Source organism: Puma concolor, chromosome E2 (assembly GCF_028749965.1).
Source record: "Puma concolor isolate L17-30 chromosome E2, mPumCon1.1.hap2, whole genome shotgun sequence".
NCBI classification, from domain to species: domain Eukaryota; kingdom Metazoa; phylum Chordata; class Mammalia; order Carnivora; family Felidae; genus Puma; species Puma concolor.
The window spans coordinates 45,156,085-45,180,160 of NC_141681.1; the positions used below are offsets into that span (position 1 = coordinate 45,156,085).

Below are 24,076 nucleotides of genomic sequence, written 5' to 3' on the forward strand. Positions count from 1 at the left end.
ATGGATGCCCTCACAGCTGCCCTTCTGTGCCTTGGTGCCCTGGGTTTCCTGTGGGGTAAGTGATCCATGAGGGATGCAGAAAACTGGTGAGCTGGTCTGGATCTGCAGCAGGGGACTGGCTGTGCTGGCTGGGGTTTGGGGCTGCCTGACATGGTTCTGTTAACAGAAGATTGACCATGGTGGAGCTTCGTGGGCCCTGGCCAGCTGAAACCAGGGACTATTTCGGTAGACTCTGTGGCAGGGAATTGGCCGAACCAGTTGTGGGAAGGGGGCTGAGCAGACCTTTCTGCGACAGATGGTTCAAAGGAAGCAACATTACTTTAAGTTAATATTTACCGGATATTGTTCCATGGCCTTTACATATATTATCTCATCCAATATTTTCATAGCTCTGCCAAGACCTCCTTTTACAAATGAAGAAATTAAGGCCCAAAGAGGTCAGGTACCTTGCCCAAGTTGACATGGCTAGTGAGTGGCAGTCAGGATTAGAACCTGATGTATTTGGCGGCCAAATCCAACAGATTGTGCTGACTCCCTCTACTCTCAGGCTCAACGGCTGCAGTTGTGGATTTCCAGGGCCGTTACTTCATCACGGCTTTCTTGGAGAATGGGGGCGCCGACAAGCCCAACTTCCGGCTGTACGTGTCGCCACCCCCGAAGGGGCCCCCGACGGCTGTGCAAGTGAGGGCGTACCCGGTGGGGGGACCGCCCTTTCGGCGCGCGCTGAGCCTGCTGCCAGGCATCACTGCATTGGTGCGGCTCCCGGGCGCCGTGGAACTGCAGGGCTCGCGGCGGGAAGCGGGCGGAGCGGTGCGCTTAGCAGCGTCGCGGCCGGTGGGAGTGACAGTGGTGAACGCACGTGGACGCGCCTCCCTAGACACGGCACTAGCGCTTCCGCGCCGCCTGCTGGGTACTCGCTACGTGGTGGTGACGCCGTCGCTGCAGCCCCACGACCGGCACAAGGAGTTTGCGGTGGTAGCCGGCGCTAGGCCCACGCGCCTGCGCCTCACGCCTCCCGTGCCCATCCTGCTGGATGGCGTCGAGCATGCTGCCAGCCGGCCCCTCCTCGTACATCTTGAGCCCTTCCAGGCGCTGCAGGTGCAGAGCGCAGGTGACCTGTCAGGCACCCGCGTCGTGGCCACGCATCCCGTCGCGCTGCTGGCTGGCCACAGTTGCCTGCAAGCGAGAGATAAGGCCTGTGGCCACGTGTCCGAACAACTGCTGCCCCAGGATTACTGGGGCCGCGTCTACGCCGTGCCCCCCTTCGCGCCCGCGGCTCCGGGACCCAGAGATCATGTGTACGTGGCTGCTGACAGTTCGGGCAGCCTGAACTTCTGGGGGGGCGGTGCCAAAGGGGCGCGGGCTCTGGGCCTTGGAGCCGTGCTGCACTTCGCGGTGGACCCAGTGCGCCCCCTGGTGCTGCGCTCCTCCGCCCGCCTGCAGGTGCTTTTCCTGGCTGCGGCTGCGGCCCGCGGGGGCGTCGCATACAATCCCTTTTTCGCTCTCTTGCCCCCGGTGGACGCGTTCAGCCGCAGCTTCGCGCTCACCGCGCAGCCGGGCTTTTCCAACGTGGCGGTGCTCGTGGCGCGTGAGCCCACCCTGGTGCTCCTAGATCGGCAGCCGCTGCCCAACCTGCACTGGCGCCTCATCCCCGGCGGCCCCGAGCCGCCTCACGGGCAGCATTCTGGTCAAAGCCAGGCCCCCACTCAGGGTTTCGCCTGGACTGAGGTGGCATATGGGCCTGGGCAAGGAGTAGTGCACTTCCTGGAGACTCGCGGGACGCCCGTGGGCGTGCTTAGCTTCGGCACCGCCCCGGGCGCTGGCTTCGGGACCCAAGCCTCGCGGCAGCCAAGCGTGAGTGAGCAGCGCTCGCGCCCAAGACAATCGGAAGGTGAGCAGACGGGATTCCAGGATATCAGGGGCGGAGAAAATCATAACACTACCCTCAATTGCTGACATAGCAGCCAGAGAGGCAGGTTTTAAATGCAAATCACTCCCTCCTCTACTCAGAATCTTTCCACGCAATTATTATTATACCCAGCAAAAGCAAAGTCCTTACAGTGTTTTATGTGGTCCCATACAATCTGCTTTCATTACCTTTCTGATCTCATCTCTTCTCACTCTTGCCCTTCCCTCACTCCATTCCAGCCATACTAGCCACCTTACTTTCTTCTCCCTCCTCCAGGGCCTCTACACTGACTGTCCCCATGATGTCTTTATGATAGTTCCCTCACCTCCTTCAGGTCTTTGCTCAAATGCCACCTTCTTATTGAGCTCAAATTGCTCAATTTAAAATCGTAATTTCTCATCCCTTACAAACTCTAGCCATTCCCTGATTTCTTTCACAAGTCATACCACTTTCCATATACTTACTTATTCTTTTCCTCTGCCACCCATTAGTTCCTTGAGTTCAATGCTTTTTTATTTTAAGTAGGTTCTAAGATACACAATTAATTGTACAATTTTAAGTATACAGTCTGATGAATTTTTGCTCCCTGGAATTAGGGAGCTCCCCCCTCAATCTCTCCCAGTCTGGAAAAACAGTGGGGGACCAGGGAGGTGAGAGAAAAGAGAGAGGATAGTCAGAGACAGACTGGAGTTTCTTAGAAATGAAAATGTGGACTTCAAATCACTTATTAAAATTGGCTCAGAGTTGGATTTTGGAGCCAAAAGGTCTGGATTCAAATCCTACTACAAGCTGTGTGATCTTGGGCAAGTCAGGTCACCTCTCTGAACCTCAACTTTCTCCTCTATTAACTGTGGATAATAATACCAACACCTTCATAAGGTTGTTGTGGCATTTAAAAAAATGAGTAAATTGGGGTGCCTGGGTGGCTCAGTCAGTTGAGCGATCTACTTTGGCTCAGGTCATGACCTCACGGCTCGGGTCATGATCTCGCAGTTCCAGCCCCACGATGGGCTCTGTGCTGACAGCTCAGAGCCTGGGGCCTGTTTCGGATTCTGTGTCTCCCTCTCTCTCTGCCCCTCCCCGCTCATGCTCTGTCCCTGTCAAAAATGAGTAAGTGTTAAAAAAATTATTTTTTAATGAGTCAGTGGAAGAGTGCCTGGCATGCATAAATGTTTGCTATTATTAATTTTCCACATTTTTTTTTAGATTTACTTTAGGCTAGACCTGTTCTAGGTGCTGGAGATGCAACAGTGTACAACGTAGAAATATTCCTACCCTAGGGAGCTGTTACTTTAGTTCATATTCTAATCCATTCCAAAACTCTGTATTCTGTTTGAATGGGAAATATGCAAACCCCTCAGAACAAAGTTATTTCTTAAAAGTTCACTTGGTATATATCTAGCTTCATGCATCAATAGCTATGAAAAAATAACTCCCCTTCCTGGGAAATAGGGTGATGGAGTGACTATATCCTCACAGAGCATACATGCGCGCGCATGCACACACACACAATTCTTTTGTTGTTGTTTAAATGAATAGGTTTTTAAATTTTTTATTTAATTTATTTTTTTAATTTACATCCAAGTTAGTTAGCATATACTGCAACAATGATTTCAGGAGTAAATTCCTTAATGCCCCTTACCCATTTAGCCCATTCCCCCCTCCCACAACCCCTCCAGTAACCCTGTATGTTCTCTGTATTTAAGAGTTTCTTATGTTTTGTTCCCCTCCCTGTTTTTGTATTATTTTTGCTTCCCTTCCCTTACGTTCATCTGTTTTGTATCTTGAAGTCTTCATATGAGTGAAGTCATATGATATTTGTCTTTCTCTGACTAACTTCACTTAGCATAATACTCTCTAGTTCCATCCACATGGTTGCAAATGGCAAGATTTCATTCTTTTTGATTGCCGAGCAATACTCCATTGTGTATATATACACCACATCTTCTTTATCCATTCATCCATCAATGGACATTTGGGCTCTTTCCATACTTTGAAACAGCATACCTGTATCCCTTGGATAAATACCTAGTAGTACAATTGCTGGGTTGTAGGGTTAGTTCTATTTTTAATTTTTTAATGACTTATTTTTTTAATGTTTATATTTGAGAGAGAGACAGAGCATAAGCAAGGGAGGGGTAGAGAGAGGGGGGGACACAGAAACCAAAGCAGGCTCCAGGCTCTGAGCTGTCAGCACAGAGCCTGATGTGGGGCTCAAACCCATGAACCGTGAGATCATGACCTGAGCTGAAGTCAGATGCTTAACCAACTGAGACACCCAGACACCCCTCTATTTTTAATTTTTTGAGAAACTTCCATACTGTTTTCCAGAGTGGCTGCACCAGTTTGTATTCCCACCGGCTGTGCAAAAGAGATCCTCTTTTCTCTGCATCCTCCCCAACATCTGTTGTTGCCTGAGTTGTTAATGTGAGCCATTCTGACAGGTGTGAGGTGATAGCTTATTGTGATTTTGATTTGTATTTTCCTGATAACGAGTGATGCTGAGCATTTTTTCATGTGTCGGTTGGCCATCTGGATGTCTTCTTTGGAGAAGTGTCTATTCATGTCTTTTGCCCATTTCTTCACTGGGTTATTTGTGTTTGGGGTGTTCAGTTTGATAAGTTCTGTATAGATTCTGGATACTAACCCTTTATCTGATATGTCATTTGCAAATATCTTCTCCCATTCTGTCGGTTGCCTTTTAGTTTTGCTGATTGTTTCCTTCGCTGTACACACACACAATTCTTAAGGCTGCTAGACGTGGCAGGCTGGAAGTCCTCACTGGCCAAAATCGACCCACAGATATGTTTAGATTTACTGGCACATAGACTTTTAAATAATTAATGTGGTGTCTTTAGAGGGAGTGTGTGCTCTCCAGCTCATCACAGCTCTGTTCTGTGCCCACGTTGTGTTGGCCATTTCTGTATTGTCCTTCCGCCCCACCCTTCTCTTTCTGCTGATATAGGCCCACTTCATTTTAGATTTGGAACCCTGATAGCTTATGAATGTTGAGTCTCCAATTCCAGGAACCCTGGAGGCCTAGAGCATAGAGGCAGGAAAGGGATGAGGCCAAATGCCAGGATCCACTTCTGTTGCATCATTTCATGTCATCTCATCCCCAGATATTCTGAGTGAAGAAGATCTGAACCTTCCCACAGAATCCTATCCCCTCATAGAGTCTTCCTTGATGATGCCACTCCGGTTCCCAGGATCCTGTAAGGACCACGCATGCTCCGATGGGACCACATGTCATCTTGTAAAGCACAAACCTGAGTGTGTGGCCAGCACGAAGACCACATTTGGGTCTGACATCGTGTTCAGTTCCAAGACAATATCTCTGAAGGACCTTGAAACAGCGTCCATCTCCAGCTCTAAAACCATGGCAGTGGCCAAACCAGGATCAGAAAGCACACCTGAAGCAGAACCAGGACTTGTAGCAGTGACCATGGCTTATTCAGGGTTTGCACAAGGGGTTTTGAATGAACCTCAGCCTGAATCTATAGCTTTGGTTGAACCAGAACCTGGACTTCTGTCTGTAAAAGAACCAATTCCCGAAACCCTGACTGTGGCTTTATCAGCACCTGTACCTTTACCCCTGCCAATGCCCATAGCTGAACCAGAGTCCAAACCCAAGACAGTGTCTGGGTCTAGGTCAGAAACTGTCTCAGTGGCCAAGTTGGGGCTCAAGGTGGTGGCAGGGACTGAACCAGGCTTAGAGGCTGTGACTACGGCAAAACAAGAACTTGAAACTGTGTCTGGGTCCAAAATGGCGTCTCAGACCAAATCAGAGACAGTGGGTGTCTCTAGTAAGAGGCAGGGGGGCGTCCCAGGGGGTACCTGCTGGGCTTCCGGGCTACCATACATCTACACTTTTGATGGCTACTCTTTCCCTGTGCCTGGGGGATGTACCTACATCCTGAGCCATTGCCCTCAGGCCCTACCCAGTGGCCTCCCTGCCTTCCAGCTGTGGATCGCCTGCTCTGGAGGGAGGCAGCCCGTGCGCTTTGTCACAATGCGCGCTTTTGGCATCACCATCACTGCTGTCAAACATGAGTTCGGCTTTGTCCGGGTAAGAATAATTATGTGTGGGATCCTGGGAAACTGTATCCTTGTCTGTCCCTCATTTTTGTCAACTCTACAGTGGAGGCAATTATATAGGTCCACAGTCCCTTATCCAAAAGGCTTGGGGCCAGGTGCATTTCAGATTTTGAAATTTCAAATGGTCATACCGTGCAAATGCCATATGTTATATGATAATCCCAATGGATGTCACATAATTACAAACATTAGTATCTCTGCAGTGAAATATCCGAATATTCACACTAACTGGGATAAATTAAGACCATAAGTGGCCATGTCATGAGTTCAGGTGAGCTTTTGGTGCCAATTACATTTTAACATCAAACACACGAAACATCTTTCAGTCTTCAGGCCGCTTTTGCACTTGGGGATTGTGGATAAGGGATAATGGATCTCTAGCCCTACCTTAACAGGTTCCTATGAAGCAGGAATAAGTTAACATATGAAAGGCACTTGGAACAGAGTCTACCTCATGGTAAGTGTCATATGAGGTGGGTTTGCTATGTTTATTGTCTCCTGACACAACTGGAACCTCTAAGTCCCCTGGGCTTTGGACATATCCTAGGACCACATGCAGGTATGGACAGTGGCATGTCCACAGTTTCTCCTCGGGAAAGGTTTGAAGGCATTGCTCTGATTGGAAGGTTGTGGAGACTAGACTACATTTAATCAGGATTGCTAGAGAGAGCAAACCTATGAGGTTATGGACATACTGAGTCACTCCTCAGTACCATGTTAGAAAGAATGTGATCTAGAAACCTGATGGCCTGAGTTCAAATCCCAGGTTGACCACTTGTTATCTGTATGACCTTAGGCAAGTTATTTAACCTCTCTGAGCCTTAGTTTCTTCATCTGTGAAATCAGGATGATACAAAGACCTAAGTCATCAGACTGTGGTATGGATCAAATAGGCTAATGTGGGGCGCCTAGATGGCTCGGTCGGTTGGTTTGTCGAGTGTCTGACTTTGGCTCAGGTCATGATCTCACAGTTTGTGGGTTCAAGCCCCACATCAGGCTCTGTACTGATAGTGTGGAGCCTGCTGTTTGGGAGGCTCTCTCCCTCTCTCTGTCTGTCCCTCCTCCACTCATGCTTTCTCTCTCTCTCTCTTTCATAAATAAATAAATAAATAAATAAATAAATAAATAAATAAATAAATCTTTTTTAAAAACGTTAAAAAAATAGGTATGGAAAGCTCAGAAGTATATGATGCTAGGACCTGATGCATGAGCCATGATGCTCCATACTCCCCTCCACATGCCACTTGGGAGCCCACCCTGTCACTCAGGAGTCAGGAGTTCCCCAAGTGCTCTTATGGCTCTCCAGAATCCAGCACCCCAACCCAGGTATCCAGTACCTTCAAATTCTCAGGACCTCAGATTTACACTGTCATCAAATAAGCCCCCATCTCCCAAGTACCTGACACTCCTGAGTTTCTTCATCAACTAAGGAATTTTTTTAATGTTTATTTATTTTGAGAGAGAGAGAGAGAGAGAGAGATCGAGATCACATGCAGGGGAGGGGCAGAGAGAGAGAATCCTAAGCAGTCTCTGTGTTGTCAGCGCAGAGCCCAACACAGGGCTCATCATGAAACATGAGATCACAACCTGAGCCAAAATCAAGAATTAGACACTTAATGGACTGAGTCACCCTGGCACCCTGGAATGTTTTATTATTATGTACCAGACCTTGTTTAAGGCACTGAGGACATATCAGTGACCAAGACAGACAAAAATCCTTGTTCTCATGGTACTTATATTCTAGCAGAGAGATATCAGTAATAAATATAAGTTAATTATGTAGCATTTTAGCAGGTGATACATGCTAAGGAGGAAAACATGGAGCAGAAAAGTGGCATCAGGATGTCTGAGAGTATAGTCTTAAGTAGGAGGGCCTCCCTGAGAAGATGAAACTTGAGCCAAGTCTTAAAAGAGGTGAGGGAGAGAGCCATGTGTGTATCTGAGAGAATTCTAGGCAGAGGGAACAGCAAATGCCTAAGGTGAGAATCTGACAGGCACGTTAGAGGAACAGCAAGAAGTCCAGGCTGAAGCAGAGGGAGGGATTGTGGTACAGAGGAGAGCGAGAGACCATGGGGGGCAGATTGCAACAACTTTGTCTTTTATTCTGTGTAAGGTGGAAGCCAAGGGAAGGTTGTGTGCAGAGGAGGGATGAAATACCACTTGGGAGTTAACAGGATCCCTGTGGCTTCCTTGTGGAGACCAGACTATGGGGCTTGTTCAGAATGCACTGAGAGACCAGTGAGGAGGTTGCTGAAATTGTCCAGGTAGGAGATGATGGTTGGACCAGGGTGGAGGCAGTGAGTGAGAGTAAAAGGTGGGTTGGTAACCTTCTTGGTGAACTGACACAAAAAATGGAAGTCCAATCCACATGACCTGGAAGCTCTTGGTGAAGGCTCTTGGTAATTGGGGGAAAGACACTGGGGTCCTGGATGAAGGCTCTCCTATTAACTGAAGTGGAATTACTTATCAAGATTCCTGAAAGGAAGGCTTCTGAGTTTTGCACGAGGTCACATCTGGGTATTGGAAACAAGACTCCTGGTTAGTGCTTTGAGTGACATTCCAGCCAGAACAAAGCCTAAGAACAATGCCTCCAAACGTTCCCTGAGGAGAAATTGCAGACATGCCAGTGGCTGCATGTGGTCCTAGGATATGTCCAAAGCTCACAGAATTTGGAGGTTCCAGATGCCAGGGTTAGGGGACATCAAACATAGCAAATCCTCCTCATATGACACTTAACCATGAGGTGGACTCTGTTCCAAGTTCTTTTCATATGTTAACTCATTTCCTCCTTACAGCTCCCAGACCCCCACTCCCTCGGTATCCCAACACCCAACCCCCTCAGCTTTCATCCCTCACCCCACCTTAAATGCTTAGGAATGTACCCTTTCTCTGGTGATTCCTGCTCTTGGGTCACCCCTGCAGGTGAACCAGCAGCGGCTTAGGCTGCCAGTGACGCTGCTCCACGGGAGGCTGCGGTTGTATTTCCATAGCTCAGAACTATGGGCAGAGGCAGGTCTGGAGCAAGAGCCACCCGCACTGCGCCTAGTGTACGACTGGCAGCACGCCCTGTCTCTGCAAGTAACCGACGGCTACCGTGCACACGTGGTGGGCTTGTGCGGCAACTTCAACAGTGACCCAATGGATGATGTGGGCGGTCCAGACCTGCGCGCCTTCTTGCGCACTTGGACCCTGCAGCCGCCTGATGACCCGTGCCACTCCCTCTGGGCTGCTCCCTGCACCAAGCCATCGTCCCCACCGAAGACCCCGGGGCCCTGTGCCATCCTGACAGCTCTGAACGGGCCCTTTAGCCATTGCCACCATGTGCTGAGGCCTGCACCCTTTGAGATCAGCTGCAGTGCTTGGATCTGCCCCTTCTCCAACAACCGACCTACTCTTTGCTTGATGCTCCAGGTCTATGCACATGCGTGTCAGCGCCTAGGTGTCAGCATCAACTCCTGGAGATCCCAGACTGGCTGCCGTGAGTGAACCTTAGATGCAAAAGGCTATGGGCTACTAGGGAAGGGGATTCTGGGACTTAGGGGTGGCACTCCCTGATGCTGGCTGGAGTTGATTCCTAGGACAAGGCTGCAGGGTCCCTGGGATGGGACTCCAGGGGCTCAGGAGGCAGGGTTCCTTGGGTCTGGGGATGGAGACTCCTCCACCCAGTGGTGGGATTTCTTGTTTCTGGGGGCTGGAACCCCTAGGTCTTGGGGTCAGGATTCTTTGGGTCCTGAGGGTGAAGGCTTCCAGGCCCTGGGATCCAGAATTAGTTAATTCTAAAAGGCAAGATTCCTGGATTTGGTGTATGGAAAAGTCCTCTAGGAAAGGAGGACTCCAGGGTCTGGGGTGAGAGTTCTGTGTCCCAGGGCCAGACTTTTAAGGTTCTGAAAGAGGACTTCTGGTTTCTGATGATAGAAACTTCTTTACTCTGTGAGATGGAGATTGCTGGAAAGCCTCCATTCTAGGGGATGAGGACCCCCAGGATCTGGGCACGACTCTTGGAAAATGAAGGCAGGAACATCTCCATTCTAGGGATGGCTAAATACTTAGGTCTCTGGAACCAGACTGGGAGGTCCTGATGTAAACACTCCTTCCCCCTCCATCTTTCTCCCCTTCTCCCCCCAGCTATCGAGTGCCCCCAAAACAGCCATTATGAGTTATGTGGCTCTTCCTGCCCAGAGACATGCTTGGGGCCCTTGGGAGCCTCCTGCCCGCTGCCCTGCGGGGAGACGTGCACCTGCAATGCTGGCTATGTTCGCAGCGGCCCAGCCTGTGTCCTCCGGCGCCCAGGGCCTGGTGGCTGTGGCTGCGTGCACCAGGGACGTCTGCTGGCACCAGGCGAGGCTTTATGGGAGGGTGTGGGCTGCACTCGCCGCCGCTGCCTCTGCCCAGCCTTAGGAGGGAGCGTGATCTGCACTGAGACGGGGTGCAGGCCACATGAGCGCTGCGTTCTGTCACACAACCTGCGTATGTGTGTGCCCTCGAGCATGGCCACATGCATGGTGGCTGGCAGAGGCCACTACATCACCTTTGATGGGCGCCGTTTTCGCTTCCCTGGCTCTTGCGTGTACCTGCTGAGCGGCCTCAGTTCTTCAGCGCCACAGGAGCTCGCTGACTTCCATGTGCTCCTGGGCACCAGTCCTGATGGCGTCCCGAATAGCCTCGAAGTACACGTGTCTGGATTCCATCTGAGGCTGGACCCCAAGGAACCCGGTCGTGTCCTGGTGAGAAAACCCCAGCCCTGCCCACACATTCACCTTATGTCCTCTGACCCAGAGTCCTCCCAAACCTGATCCCAAGATCCCCCTAACCTCACCCTAGGGTCATACCTTGAGTTTTTGTCCTGTGACATTGGACCTTAAATCCAGTATCTTGCACCTCCTCCCTCTTGCCCCATGATCTCTGACCCAGTCACCTAACTTTAACCCCCCCAAAACTAACCCCCAAATTAGAACTCAAGCCTTAACACTTTAGGAGCAAACCATCAGTCCAGAACCCCCTTTCCCAGTCCTCCATAATTTCCCCAGGAAAAGAAGTTTTGGTGCTGTTGGAAAGGCCACTCGGGAGGCACATGCGCTAGGTGCCAATGAAATAACACATAATGCACAAGAGTCCTTTTAAGGTAGATACAATAGGCATTACCATTTTCCAGATGAAGAAACCGCCCCAGAGAGGTGAGGCCATTGGCCCAAGGTCACACAGCTTATAAATACGAGAGTTAGTATTTAAACCTTGGCATTTTGGGCTCCAGGGTCTCTTATGCTGTCTCTGTAAATCATCAAAAAAATACATGACCTCAACTACTCATTTGTGAAATGTAATTCCAAGTTCCCAATGACTCTGACACCACTTCAACATGACAAATTTTCTCATCAAGGTAGGAAAGACAAATAAAGATAGGGACACTGGGAGAGGAGCTGTGGGGCTGTGGGGGTGAGTATTCACCGACCACAGAGGACAGAACCCAGAGGCTGTCAGTAACTTTCTCTCTGCAGTTTGCCTTGGCCATATTTTAAATTTCTTACTGAATTACCATTTTTAAATAAAGAAGGCTGGACTTATGGTATCTCTTGAGAAACTAGAAGCCCTGGCAACTAGTCACCTATTCTCATGGCCACGTATGTTTGGGACTTCCCTCTCTAGCGAGGGGCACATACTTTCTCTCTAGTTTGTCACAGTCCCCAGCACATCCCACCCTCTCCACTTTACTCATTTAGTTATTTGCCTGGCCCCTGAATGCATGTGAGTGAGGACCAGGTTTTATGCTTTTCTTGGGACCAGGGGCCTAGCCCTGACTACGGCTTTATGGGTGGCCCCAAGGGACCTTAATCCCAGAACCTAAGACCTCTCTGCTGCCCCAAGGAACACGGCCTACCCCAACACGTGCCAGGCACAATTACAAATCCTTACTTGATCCTTACAACAATTCTTTCCAGTGCATATTATTTCTCTCATTTTACAGAGAAGTTAAACAAATTGCCAAAGTGAGACAGTTAAACAAACCAGGAGCCAAGATTTGAGCCCAGACGACATGGCTCTGAAGTCAAAGGACACTTAACTACCACACGTCACTGTCCTGCACATGTAGTTATGAAAATTGGACACGAAGCTGCCAATATTTGGTGTTTTTTCCTACAAATGCGGCAATTTCATATAGTTCAACCTAAGTGTTTAAGACAAATACTCCTGGCCTGGATTGTCTTGGAACAAAAACTCCTAGCCTTGACTCAAGAATTCTGGAACCTTCATTGTGAGCCCCAGTACACCAGAGCTTTCAGTCCTGATTCTGGGATCTTGAAACTCCAGTCCTAAAAAAAAAAAAAAAAAAAAAAAAAAAAAAAAAAAAAAAAGAAACTCCAGTCCTGACCCAAGAATCCCATTCATTCATTCATTCATTCACTCATTCATTCATTCATTCATTCATTCAACAATCACTTACTGAATACCTACTGTGTTCCAGGCACTATTCTAAAAAAATTTTTTTTTCAACGTTTATTTATTTTTGGGACAGAGAGAGACAGAGCATGAACGGGGGAGGGGCATAGAGAGAGGGAGACACAGAATCGGAAACAGGCTCCAGGCTCTGAGCCATCAGCCCAGAGCCTGACGCGGGGCTCGAACTCACGGACCGCGAGATCGTGACCTGGCTGAAGTCGGACGCTGAACCGACTGCGCCACCCAGGCGCCCCATCCAGGCACTATTCTAAGTTACATGTGTTAACTGAACTTTAGACCCAACTCTAGCCCCAGTCCTGGGCACCCCCTAAACCCAATCCAGGAATTCCAAATCCCCAACTCCAAAAGTTTACAAACCCTCATCCCAAATTCTTATACCCCCAGCCCCAGATGCTGTGGGCAAATATGGTTAGACCATGGACAGCAGCCTCAACATTTATATATGCTATGGACAGACCTCCCTTCCCTGAACCATTTGCATAGTATCCTGAAGCCCCTGCCATACCTAGAAATCCCAGCATCCCTAGGACTCTACAGCCTAACTTGACCTATGAGCCTCATTCACTCATCCATGCATTAGCTCAACAAATATTTATTGACCAGACATGTGCCAGACACTGCACATGTGTCACTTCCAGAAGCTGTGGCTTTCATCTCCCCAAATCTGATCCAGGAATACTATAGCCCCAAACCCCAGAATCCACAGTTCTCACCATCCAAGTATTCGTTGGAAAAAGTATCAGTATTGTGGACAGCACCCCAAGCTTTTATTTGTTGGGTTGGGGGTGGTCATTGTAGACAGTCCTTCAAAAAGACCTTCTGGGGGCCCTGCTCTTATACCCTTACCTAGGGACACTGGCATCCTTGGTAATGATACGGGGTCCCTAGAGCCCCACCTTGACATATCCTCTTTGCACAGGTGAATGGTGACTGGCAGAATCTACCATTCCAGGCTCTGAGCAACAATACACTCATCTTTCGCCATGGCTGGGACACTGTGGTCAGCTGTCCCTTTGGCCTGCGTGTGACCTATGCCCCTGGGATCCGCGTAGTACTGGATCTTCCAGCAGCATATAAGGGCCATGTGGTGGGGCTGTGCGCTGACTATAATGGGGACCCCATGAATGACCTCCAGGTGCCTGGAACCGTGCTGGGCACCAAGCTGCCTGAGGATGCAATGGTCTGGGCCTTTGGCCATAGATATTTGGTGGATTCCTCGACTGGGTGCCTGGATGCTGCTGACAAGATGCCGCCACTGCCACCATCTTGTGTCACTCTGCCAACCACCAGCAGCCCAACCCACTTTGCCCACCCTTGTGACATCCTTTTGGACCCTCTGGGGCCCTTCCAGCTGTGCCATGAGATGCTGGCACCAAGCCCCTATGTCCAAGATTGCATGGTGGATGTATGCCTGGGCACTGGACCCTGCCCCATGCTCAGCCTCTACTGTGAAACTTGCCAGCTGCTGGGTGGCCAAGTCTTCCAATGGCGGAATTCAAGCCTGTGCAGTGAGTGCCTAGGGATTCAGTCTAGCGTCTCTCTCTATCTTTGCTCATCTGGGGAACCTGGCCCCACTCTTGACTGAGATGTGGCTCCTTGGCTGTTGCTCATCCCAGAGTGCCAGCTCCTCCCTGCACAACGTATCCCTGAGACCCTGTACTTCCCACTGCACCAGCCTTCAGCCATCCCTCCACTCCCCACCAGACCCTCAACCTTTGCCCATGCTAAAGTGGCAGGTGTATTCTGATTTAAGTCCAGCCCCCCAACTCTTATCCTTCCCTCTTCTCAGCCCTGATTATGGTCCAACCCTTCAGCTCTTACCTCTCAGGGACTCAGACCTGTTCATGGTCCAGCCCCTAAGCTCTTATCCGTCCCAAGCCCTACAGATTAGCTATGCCTCATCAGAGGCATGGTTAACCACCGCATCCTTAGCTATCTGAAGGTACCTGCAGCTCTGCCCAGGTAGAGCTTTGCCCTGGCAGGGCCCCAGATACCCCATCCTAGCCCCAGAGTTAGGGAGTGAGAGTCCCAACAGCCACAGGCCGCAAAGTAACCTTCCATTCCTACTGGTTCCGCAGGCCCGCTGTGCCCCGCACACTCGCACTACACGCTGTGCGCTCCGGCTTGTTCTGTCACTTGCGCGGGGCTGGAGCCACCACCCGGCTGCCATCGCGCTGGGCACTGCCGTGAGGGCTGCGTATGCGACGCGGGCTTTGTGCTGAGTGGCGCTATCTGTGTGCCCACTGCTCAGTGCGGCTGCCTGAGCGCCGGCCGCTACTTGGAACCCGGCGCCCCGCTGCCGCCCCCTCCCACCGCGACCGGTCGCTGCTGCCGCTGTCACCCTGGCGGCCGGGTGGCCTGCAAACCCTGCCGCGCAGCCCGGGGCGGCCCAGGCCTCTGCTTTGCCACAGACGGACTCTATTATCGCACCTTCGACGGCACCACCTTCCACCTCCCGGGCGCCTGCACCTATTCATTGGTAGGCACCGGCACGGGTCGACTTCGGGGTGGGAGGCCCTTCGAGGTGGTGCTGGAGACAGGTCCACGGATGCCCAAACTCTGCCGCGTGCTGCTCCGCGCGCATGGCCACCGCTTCGGCCTAGACTGCGAGGACTGGGGATACATCTCGGTGAGCCCCCGCCCTGTCACCCGCCTCCTTTCAGCTGCCTGGCAGTCTCTGTTCTGCCCGGTGGGATCTCTGAGTATCGCCTTCCGATTTTCTCCTCTCTCCAACAACCTCATTTCCGATAATCTCCTTCTCCCTTCTCTGCTTCCTCCCTCTCTCTGCCCCTTCCCCTTTCAATCCCTCTCTCAGTAGCTGGGTCTGCACATCCCTGTTCCATGCTGCTCAGGCTGTCTCTCCATCTTCCCTCGCCTCTTTCTCTGTCTACCACCTGTACCTACACCCCACCTGTCCCTCTCTCCCACCCCACAGTCTTCATCTCTCCTCTCTGCCTTTTTTCCTCCTCCACCTGGATCTCCATGCGCCCTCTCAGGCTCCACGTCTGCCATTACCTCTTACCAACGCCCACCTAGCCTTCCCTGACCCCTGCTCCAGGCTGCCCAAACCCCCTCTCTGGTGCCCCTACCTCACCACTGCCCTTCCTCTCCAGCTTTCCCGCTCTTTTTCTCTCCAAAGTGGTCCCTCTTCCTCTCTCCTCCTCCTCCTGTCCCCACATCCCCTCCCTCTTCTTCCCCAGCTCTACTGCCCCAACCCCCAGGTCCACAGATGCCCTCAGATCTCTCTTCGGTCCCTGAGTAAGGAATTTCCCCTCTGTCCCTGCACTCCAGGCCCACTTCACCACTCTCCCTCCCCTCACTCTCCTTCCCCTCTCCAGGTTCCCCCACACCTTCCCACTATACCCACACCCAAGCACTGCCTTGAACGCCCTGCCCCTTGACCCCTCTCCTTCGCCCCATGTCCTTCTTCACACTCCAGCAGTCCCTGCCCACTCTTCCCCTGTTCTGGCGCACCCACTGTCCGCACTACTCCTCGCCACTAGTCTTCTCCCAGTTCTTCCGGACCCGGACCTCCCCCCTGACTCTAGGCTGCCCCACCCCTGCCCGTAGGTGGACGGCGTGCGGCGCTGGCTGCCTTTCGCGCTGAGCGGGGGCAGGGTGCGCGCCTTCGCACGCGGCGCATCTGTGGTGCTCGCGGTGCGTGGAGGCCCGCGCCTGCTTTTCGGGCTCTGCTGCCACCTGAGCGTGGAGCTGCCTGCGGCCTACCGCGGCTTCACACGCGGCCTCTGCGGCAACTTCAACGGCAACGCGACGGATGACCTGCAGCGGCCAAGGCCCGGGCCCTGCGCCGCGCCGCGTCCCTGCCCCGGTTCGGGCTGCCTCCCGGCCACCGAGGACGCGGGTGCAGCGTGGCGTGGCGCTTGCGACCTCCTGCGCGAGCCCAGCGGCCCCCTGGCACCCTGCCACGCATTCCTGCCGCCGGAGCCCTTCTACCAGGCCTGCGTGGCCGACGTGGGCCGCGCCCGCGGGAACCACAAAGTGCTCTGTGCCTGCCTGCAAGCCTACGTGGCTGCCTGCCAGACGGCTGGTGCGGATATGCGGCCCTGGAGGGCTCCCAGCCTTTGCCGTATGTCCCCTGCCAGAGGGCTTTACGAGCCGCCCCCGCGGGGTGGGGTCCCGAAGCGGGAGACTGGTCTGGTCTTCAGTCATAAAGCAGGTGTTAGTTGAGGACCTACTATGTTTCGGCCTATTTTAAGGATACAGCACCAAACAGGACAGAGTCCCATGCACACTGTGGTTGGGAAAACAGATTTGATTTTATCCCTTAGGTAACGTTTACAGAGCACTCATTCAATATCAGGCGCTGCGTTAAAATCCTAGTCCCTGGACCAGCAGCATCAGCTTGTTTACAGGGCTTGTTTACAATGCAATACTCAGGGCTTGTTTACAATGCAAAGTCTTGCCCTGTCCCAGACTTAATCAGAAACTCTGGAGTGGGAGCCACCAACCTGTTTTAACAAGCCCTCCAGGAGACCCGGATGCAAGACTAGATCTGAGAACCTGTATCGCGTGCTTGAAGTCAGCCCACTCCATCTTAGAACTGTTCTAGGAGATGGGATAATCATCTGCCTCCTGTAGTTGAGGACACTGAGGCACAGAGAATCCCCCCAGATCTCACAGCCAGTAGGGGGCAGAACTGGCCTTTCCACCTGGTTCCAGAATCCTCTCTCTCAACCCCTATGCTATAGTGTCTCTCCAACAATAATGTAAAAATAGTTCCAGTAATAACATGAAAAGAACAGCTGACCTTACTGAATACACGTTCGGCGCTAAGCCCTCAATTCTCCCAACAGCCCCATCAGGCAAGTACATTTTATGGATGAGGGAAACCAAGGCATAGGTGGTTAAGGAACTTGATCAGTATCACCCACCTAGAAAATGACTTAGCTGGCATCTGAATATTTGTTCGCTTAACAGGTTCTCATCAACTTCACGTTTCTATGTCCACGTGTATCCTCCATGATCCTCATGGACTCTTGGCCCCACCTCAATTTATCATTTTGGTGTCAGTGTCTCTCTCTTTCTGCCTCCAGGTTCAAATGTTCTTGGAGGGAATGTTTGTCTTGCTCTTAACTTACAGACCAATGGCCACCCTCACCTCTGTCTGTCAGGGTCATTTATCCAGCCCTGACCCAACCAGCTGGTCATGGGTACACAATGTGGCCACTATATCCAGCAGGACTCTTAATAGCGATGTCAGAATCCTAACTCAAACTGAGGGGAGAAAGAATAAATGATTTGGAGCACATATAACTGCAAAGACTGAGGGTGTTTCTATCTTCAGTCTTAGCTAGATTAAGAATTTTCAACTGCAGATTTGAAAAGTCCATTTTTCTCCCAGTCCATCTTCTTCTTCCCTTCCATTCTCTCTCTGTTAGCTTTATTCTCAAGTAGATTCTCCTCTTGCGGTAGCCGCAAGGCTTTGGCAACTTCAAGTTGACAATTCTACCAGCTTCAGTGCCTTTGCAAAAATGTAACATCCTTTTCCCAGTGACCCCAGCTAAAGTCCCAGGCTCGCCACCCAAGGCTTCGCCTGTCCAATTATTGTGAACCAGAGGAGGGAAGAATAATCTGATTAGCCAGCCCTGGGGTTCTGTACACAACCCTGGAACCTGGATGTGGAATCACCTCAGTCCACATGTTGAAAGTAAGGATGGATAGTTGCCAAAAAGCAAGCGGAGGTTATTATTGTCAGAAGGGCAGAGAGGCCAAGAAAAGACCTCCACCACTAGAATCCACTGACAGGTTCCTTATGGACCCAAACAAGCAGCATAGAAGGTGGGATCACTTGGTGGTTCAAGTAATGGTCAACCCTTTCAACAGGGGCTGGGATTGCCGGGGAAAGACCCCCTAAAAGACAAAGAGCAGGGAAGCCACATTAGTCATATCTAGGATACACTTAAGTAGCTAGCACACTGCATAGTGCGCAGACACTGTTCAATCACTGCCGGTTGTTACTGCTGTTAGGATTGATCTAAGGGGAGGTCTTCCGGGAACGATGCAATCTGAGGGTGCCGGGGAAGCGGAGGGCAGGCCCCTGGCTTGCCTGAGTCTGACAAGCCACCTCTCCACAGCCATGCGGTGCCCCCCGCACAGCCACTACAGCCTGTGTGTGAACCCCTGTCCCGCGGCCTGTGCGGGTGTTCAGGAGGTGGTACAGCTCCCCACTCCCTGCGCTGAGGGCTGCGAGTGCGATGATGGATTCTTCCCCGCCAAGGGTGACTGCGTCCCTGTGGACCACTGTTCTTGCTTCCACAATGGCCTGTACTTCCCTGTGAGCATCCTCTTGGGCCCTTGTTAGAGGTTTATTTGGATCCTCTCATCTCAGAACCTTTGGCTACACCTTCCCTTCGATACCACCTCACCTTTCACCGCCTCTCCCTTCCTCCACAGCCTGGCCAGACTATCCTCATCAAGAATTGCTCCTCCTCCTGTACCTGCCACCTAGGGGAAGGTGTGGCCTGTGTCCCCTTCAGCTGCCCTACGGAGGAGGTCTGTGGCATCACAGATGGAGTCCTAGGCTGTCGATTGCAAGGTGCCCAGCGCTATAGTCTCAGGGGTCAGAGATTGGGGCATGACTCCTGCATCCTGGGAAGGAGGGGACTGGTGACCCAGACTCCTGGGACTCATAGGTCCTTGATCTTCTCTCTCCCCCACAGCCACCTTGGCCTCTGCCCCTAGCTCTGTGGCCCCACCGCTGGTTTCCCCACCATTGCTCCCCAGTCCCAGTCCCCAGTGCCCAGAAAACTCCCGCTTTGTTCCCTGTGGGTCTGCATGTCCAGCCACGTGTGCCAACCCCTCAGCCCCAGAGCACTGTAGCCACCCCTGTGCTCCTACCTGCCAGTGCCTGCCTGGCTACCTGCTGCAGGACGGCCAGTGCATGCCCCCTGCACACTGCTCCTGCTTCCTGCACCAAGGCCGTACTTTCTGGACAGACAACTGTACTTGGCACTGCCACTGCCCAACCCTTGGGGCCCTGGTGAGCAAACTTCCCCAGTGTTGGCCTGACAAGTGCCATGGTCACTGCAAGGCCTTCACAAGTGGCTGGTACCACTGCCTGTCAGCCCAGTCCTCACCCAGTCCCACTGTCCTGGAGAAGCCACTGGTGTGCACTGCCTCTGGAGACTTCTACTTCCACACATTTGGAGGAGCTCACTACGAATTCCCTGGCTCCTGTGTCTATCGCCTGGCGGGTCTCTGTGACACAGCCCATGCCGACCTTGAGCCCTTCAGCCTGGATTTGACCCCACTGCTGCGGCCACGTGGCTGGGCCAAGGCCCTGACCCTCTTAGCCTGTGGCCTGAGGCTGGACCTGAGTCCAGAAGATCTCAACCACATCCGGGTGAGTTTTCAAAGGCTCCATAAGTACCTACTGTCCCTCACCATGCCCATTACCCACAGGTAACCTGTAGACCGCTCTTTTCCTGCTGATACCCCCTTTATCAACTCTCTCACTGGTTCTCAGAGATGTCTACTCCAATTTCCTAGTAGCCCATTCATTGACTTGCCTGTTGATCCCTTCCCACAAACTTTCTATTTGAGACTTCTACCCTTGAGTCTCCTATTATTCTCCCATTAACCTTCCACTGAGTCCTCAGTTGACTCCCCTTTAACCCATAGACTCAGCCTTGACTTCCCCATTGGCCCTCTTTCTTTCTTTCTTTTTTCTTTTAATGTTTATTTATTTTTGAGAGAGTGCAAGCTGGCGAGGGGCAGAGAGAGAGGGGGAGACACAGAATCCAAAGCAAGCTCTGGGCTCTGAGCTGTCTGCACATAGCCCGAGGTAGGGCTCAAACTCACAAACCATGAGATCATGATCTGAGTCAAAGCTGAAGTCCGACGCTTAACTGACTGAGCCACCCAGGCGCCCGACCCTCCATTTCTCTCCCACTGAAAATCCCACGAACCCATTCATTGCCCCTCCCCCACTGATCCTACTACAGTTATATTGATTTGCCCCATTAACCCTATTTACTGTCCTCTTGACCTCACCCCACACCCCATAGATCTGTACTGAGCTATTTGTTGACCTTCCTAGTGATTCACTGACTGGCCCATTAATGCCATTTACATCTCTGTGGATTTTTCCATTGAGTTCCCAAGCCATTCCAATTCTCCCATTGAGCTTCCTATTGATATGGATTCCTCCACTGAATTCTCAGGGCTTTCTAATATCTCAATTGAGCCAGTCTTTGAGTCTCACTCTTTAAGCCTTCCTGAGACTGTAGCATTAATTCATTGACTCACCTTCTGACTCCATCCCCTCATTAACTCTAATCATCTAATCTCTACCACTGACACACTCACCCACCAAAGGTGGGATCCTTTAACTCACCCTTCATTTAGCCTCTACTGATGTTCCATTGAATCTCCTTGCGATTCCTAATGACTACCCTGGTTAACCGATGTTCCCCTTGATCCTTCTCTGATCCTTCATTGGCATTTCCAAGAACTTCTGCGACAGCCACTACATCCTTCCCCTGCTGATACCTGCATGCCCTCCCTTGTAGGTGGACGGAATTCTGGAATCGCTGCCCTTCTTTCACGGCCACTGCCTCCGTGCGTACTACCAAGGCCGCCAGCTCTGTGTAGACACGGACTTCGGCCTCTCACTCACCTACGATTGGGACAGCCTGGCACGTGTAACGCTGCCGAGGCCCTACGGACCCTACCTGTGTGGACTCTGTGCCCAAAGAGGCCCGAGCAGCCCCACGGTGCCGTTGCCCGACATCTGGAAGGTGGCAGAAGTGCCAGGCTGTGGCCCAGTCTGCGGGCCCCTCTGCCATAACCAGTGTCCAGTGTCCACGCGCACTCGATTCGCTGGAGACGCGTACTGCGGGCTGCTGGCGGGGGCCGAGGGTCCCTTGGGGCCATGCTACGCTGCGCTGGACCCGCTCCCATTCCTGGACAACTGCCTGGACGACGTGTGCCGCCACCACGGAGCCCGTCCCATCGTCTGCCGAGCCCTGGCCGCCTTCACTGTCGCCTGTCAGGCTCTGGATGTGCACCTGCGGCCGTGGAGGACGCCTGACTTCTGTCGTGAGTGTGCGGGGCTTGGCATACATACTGGGTGAAGCTCCTAAGAGCTGGGATTTGGGACACCGAGGAACGGACGCGGGAGGACCAATGAAGAAGTTCAGGCCTGGGTGGGTGGAGCCAGGTGAAGAAGGGTGGGACTTGAAGAAGAGTTAGACCTGGATGGGGCAGCAGTTTAATTAACGAGATCTTCCTGTCTTTTGTGTCCGTCTCTTTTTCTGTCTGTCTCTCCCGTGCCTCTGTGTCTCTCTGTGTCTCCCTTTCTGCGCCTCACTGTCTCTACCTGGTGTTCCCACTTTCCGTTCCTCGTCCTCTCTCCCCGCCATGTTGCTCTTCCACTCACCCCCACCCTCTATCCTCCCTCCGTCTCTGTCTTCCCGTCCGTTTCTCTCTCCCGGCCTACCCCTTTCTCTGTCCCCCGCTATTTCTTTCCCGCGTCTCTCCATCTCTTTCATTTCGCTCTGGCCCTCGCACCCCCGCGGGTCTCCCCAGCGTTACGGTGCCCGCCGCACTCGCACTATGAGCTGTGCGGCCCGTGCTGCCCAGCCACGTGCGCGGGCAGCGAGAGCCGCTCTGGCCGCGGCGCCTGCGGAAGCCGCTGCTGTGAGGGCTGCGTGTGCGACACGGGCTTCTTGCTAAGCGGCGCCGCCTGCGTGCCTGCGGCCAAATGCGGCTGCTTTCGCGCCGGCCGCTACCGAGCTCTAGGTGCTGTCTGGTACCCGGGGCCAGGCTGCGTACGCCGCTGCCGCTGCCGCCCGGGCGGCGTGGTGACGTGCGCGCCGCGGCCGTGCGGGCGCGGGCGAGTGTGCGGCCTGCGCGGGGGCGTGCGCCGCTGCCTGCCCGACGGCCGAGGCAGCTGCGCCCTCGCCGGGACCGCGCACGTGCTCGCCTTCGACGGCCGCACGCACGCGCTGCCCCCGCCCGCGCCCTTCTCTCCTGAGAGCTGCCTGCAAGTGCTCGCCCGCACCCCACGCCGGGGTCCCTGTTCCTTCAGCCTGGACGTGGCCCGCGATGGGGCCGGGCTACTCAGTCTGCACCTCAACCTCTCCGGGCACCACCTGCAGCTAGACCGCGCAGTTGTCGGCTTCATCACGGTAGGGGTTCACTGGACCGCGCCCACACCCCACCCTCTTCCTCCTGGAGGTTCCTCTGTTTCCCCCACCATATGTAACGTGGGCGTGGCTGTCCCTTAAGAGATGGTGCAAATATGTGACAAGGTGGAAGCATTGCGTGGGACACAGTAATGGCTCACTAAAGGGTAGCTGTTAGATACGCATTATCACCTACTACCCAGGATTGAATAAAATTAGTCATTCAGGATTATTTCAGTAAATTGTATGGAGAGTCTCTCGGTGGTCCAGGAAAGGCCGGAGGATTTGATGATGACTAAGTCCTGGGAGAGCTCACATTCCTCCAGGGAAACAGATGATAAGTATATAAATAAGTAAAATAGGTGGTACATCCGATGATGAGTTTAGAACTGTAACGAAAAATAGGGGCACCTGGGTGGGTCAGTGGGTTAAGCGTCCAACTCTGGTTTCAGCTCAGGTCATGATCTCATAGTTGGTTGGTATGAGCCCCGCATTGGGCTCCACTACTGGCAGTGCCAGAGCCTGCTTGGGATTCTTACTCTCTCCCTCCTTCTCTGCCCCCGCCCTCCCCCCCCCCCCCCCCCGGCCCCACCTCATGCTGTCTCTGACTCTCTCTCTCAAAAAAAAAACAAAGAAAGAAAGAAAGAAAAAGAAAACTATAAAGAAAAATAAAACAAGGAAGAGAGAGTACAGAAACAGTGTAAAGAGGTTTAGGATTTTGAATAAGGCGATGAGGAAGACTCTACTGACAAAGTAACATTTGAGTCACTGATCTGAAGGAGGTAAGGGAGGGGTCCATGTGAACATCTGGGAAGGAGTAAACCAGGCAGAGGGAACACAAAGTGTGAAGGTCAGGGAACTGGGATGGTGCCTGGTGTGTTGGAGGAATAGGAGGAAGTCAGTGTAGCTTGTGAGTGAGCAAGTGAGTAAGGGGTTGAGGAAGAGATAATGAGGTTGGAGAAGTGATGGGGCCAGATCACTAGGGCCTTCTAGGATGGGTGGGGATGAAAACTTAGGCAAAACAGTAGCAGAGAAAGCAGGAGTGTGGTGAGATTCGGCAGCCAGAAGTAGAGCTTCAAAAAGAAGTGTGGTGAGACCTCATGAGGAAGAGAAGGCCAGAGGAAGGGCCCTGGGACCTATTTAGTGCTAATTATGTGCTAGGCACTGTTCTGAGCACTGCTTGTACCATCTCATTTAATCTTCATAGCAACTGTATTAGTCAGCTAATGCTGCATAACAAGCTCAAAAAAAATTCTCAGTGACTTACTCAGCCAGCTTTCTCACACATCTGTGAGTTGACTGGCATTTGGGTGATCTTGGCCTAGGTCATTAAGCACTTCCCACATGCTGAGCATTTTTCTAAGTACTTTTTGTTGATTTATTTAATTCTCCCAACAGCCCTAGGAAGTAGGTACTTTGATCCTCCCATTTTACAAATAAAGAAACTAAAGTTCAGAGAGGCTAA

At 52.3% G+C, this 24,076-nt stretch overlaps 4 protein-coding genes across 4 annotated transcripts in view; all 4 read left to right on the top strand.

Moving 5' to 3' along the window:
• Positions 1 to 14,553, top strand: LOC147573551 (IgGFc-binding protein-like). Its single transcript, XM_086688637.1, has 6 exons — positions 1 to 55; positions 548 to 1,891; positions 5,032 to 5,978; positions 8,930 to 9,485; positions 10,133 to 10,731; positions 13,383 to 14,553. Exons 1-6 carry the CDS (start codon positions 1 to 3, stop codon positions 14,046 to 14,048), a joined length of 4,167 nt encoding a protein of 1,388 aa, XP_086544763.1. The 3' UTR covers positions 14,049 to 14,553.
• LOC147573552 (IgGFc-binding protein-like) lies at positions 14,373 to 19,303 on the top strand. Its single transcript, XM_086688638.1, has 6 exons — positions 14,373 to 14,405; positions 14,715 to 15,092; positions 16,034 to 16,511; positions 18,559 to 18,758; positions 18,878 to 18,976; positions 19,166 to 19,303. Exons 1-6 carry the CDS (start codon positions 14,373 to 14,375, stop codon positions 19,301 to 19,303), a joined length of 1,326 nt encoding a protein of 441 aa, XP_086544764.1.
• Positions 18,437 to 21,710, top strand: LOC147573553 (alpha-tectorin-like). Its single transcript, XM_086691097.1, has 3 exons — positions 18,437 to 19,019; positions 19,144 to 19,826; positions 20,995 to 21,710. Exons 2-3 carry the CDS (start codon positions 19,365 to 19,367, stop codon positions 21,556 to 21,558), a joined length of 1,026 nt encoding a protein of 341 aa, XP_086547223.1. The 5' UTR covers positions 18,437 to 19,019; positions 19,144 to 19,364; the 3' UTR covers positions 21,559 to 21,710.
• Positions 21,611 to 24,076, top strand: part of LOC147573554 (IgGFc-binding protein-like) — a 9,642-nt gene continuing 7,176 nt past the window's right edge. The window contains exons 1-2 of the mRNA XM_086688639.1: positions 21,611 to 21,630; positions 21,708 to 22,614. Of these exons, the coding sequence (XP_086544765.1) occupies positions 21,611 to 21,630; positions 21,708 to 22,614 (927 nt within the window). The remainder of the gene's footprint in view (positions 21,631 to 21,707; positions 22,615 to 24,076) is intronic.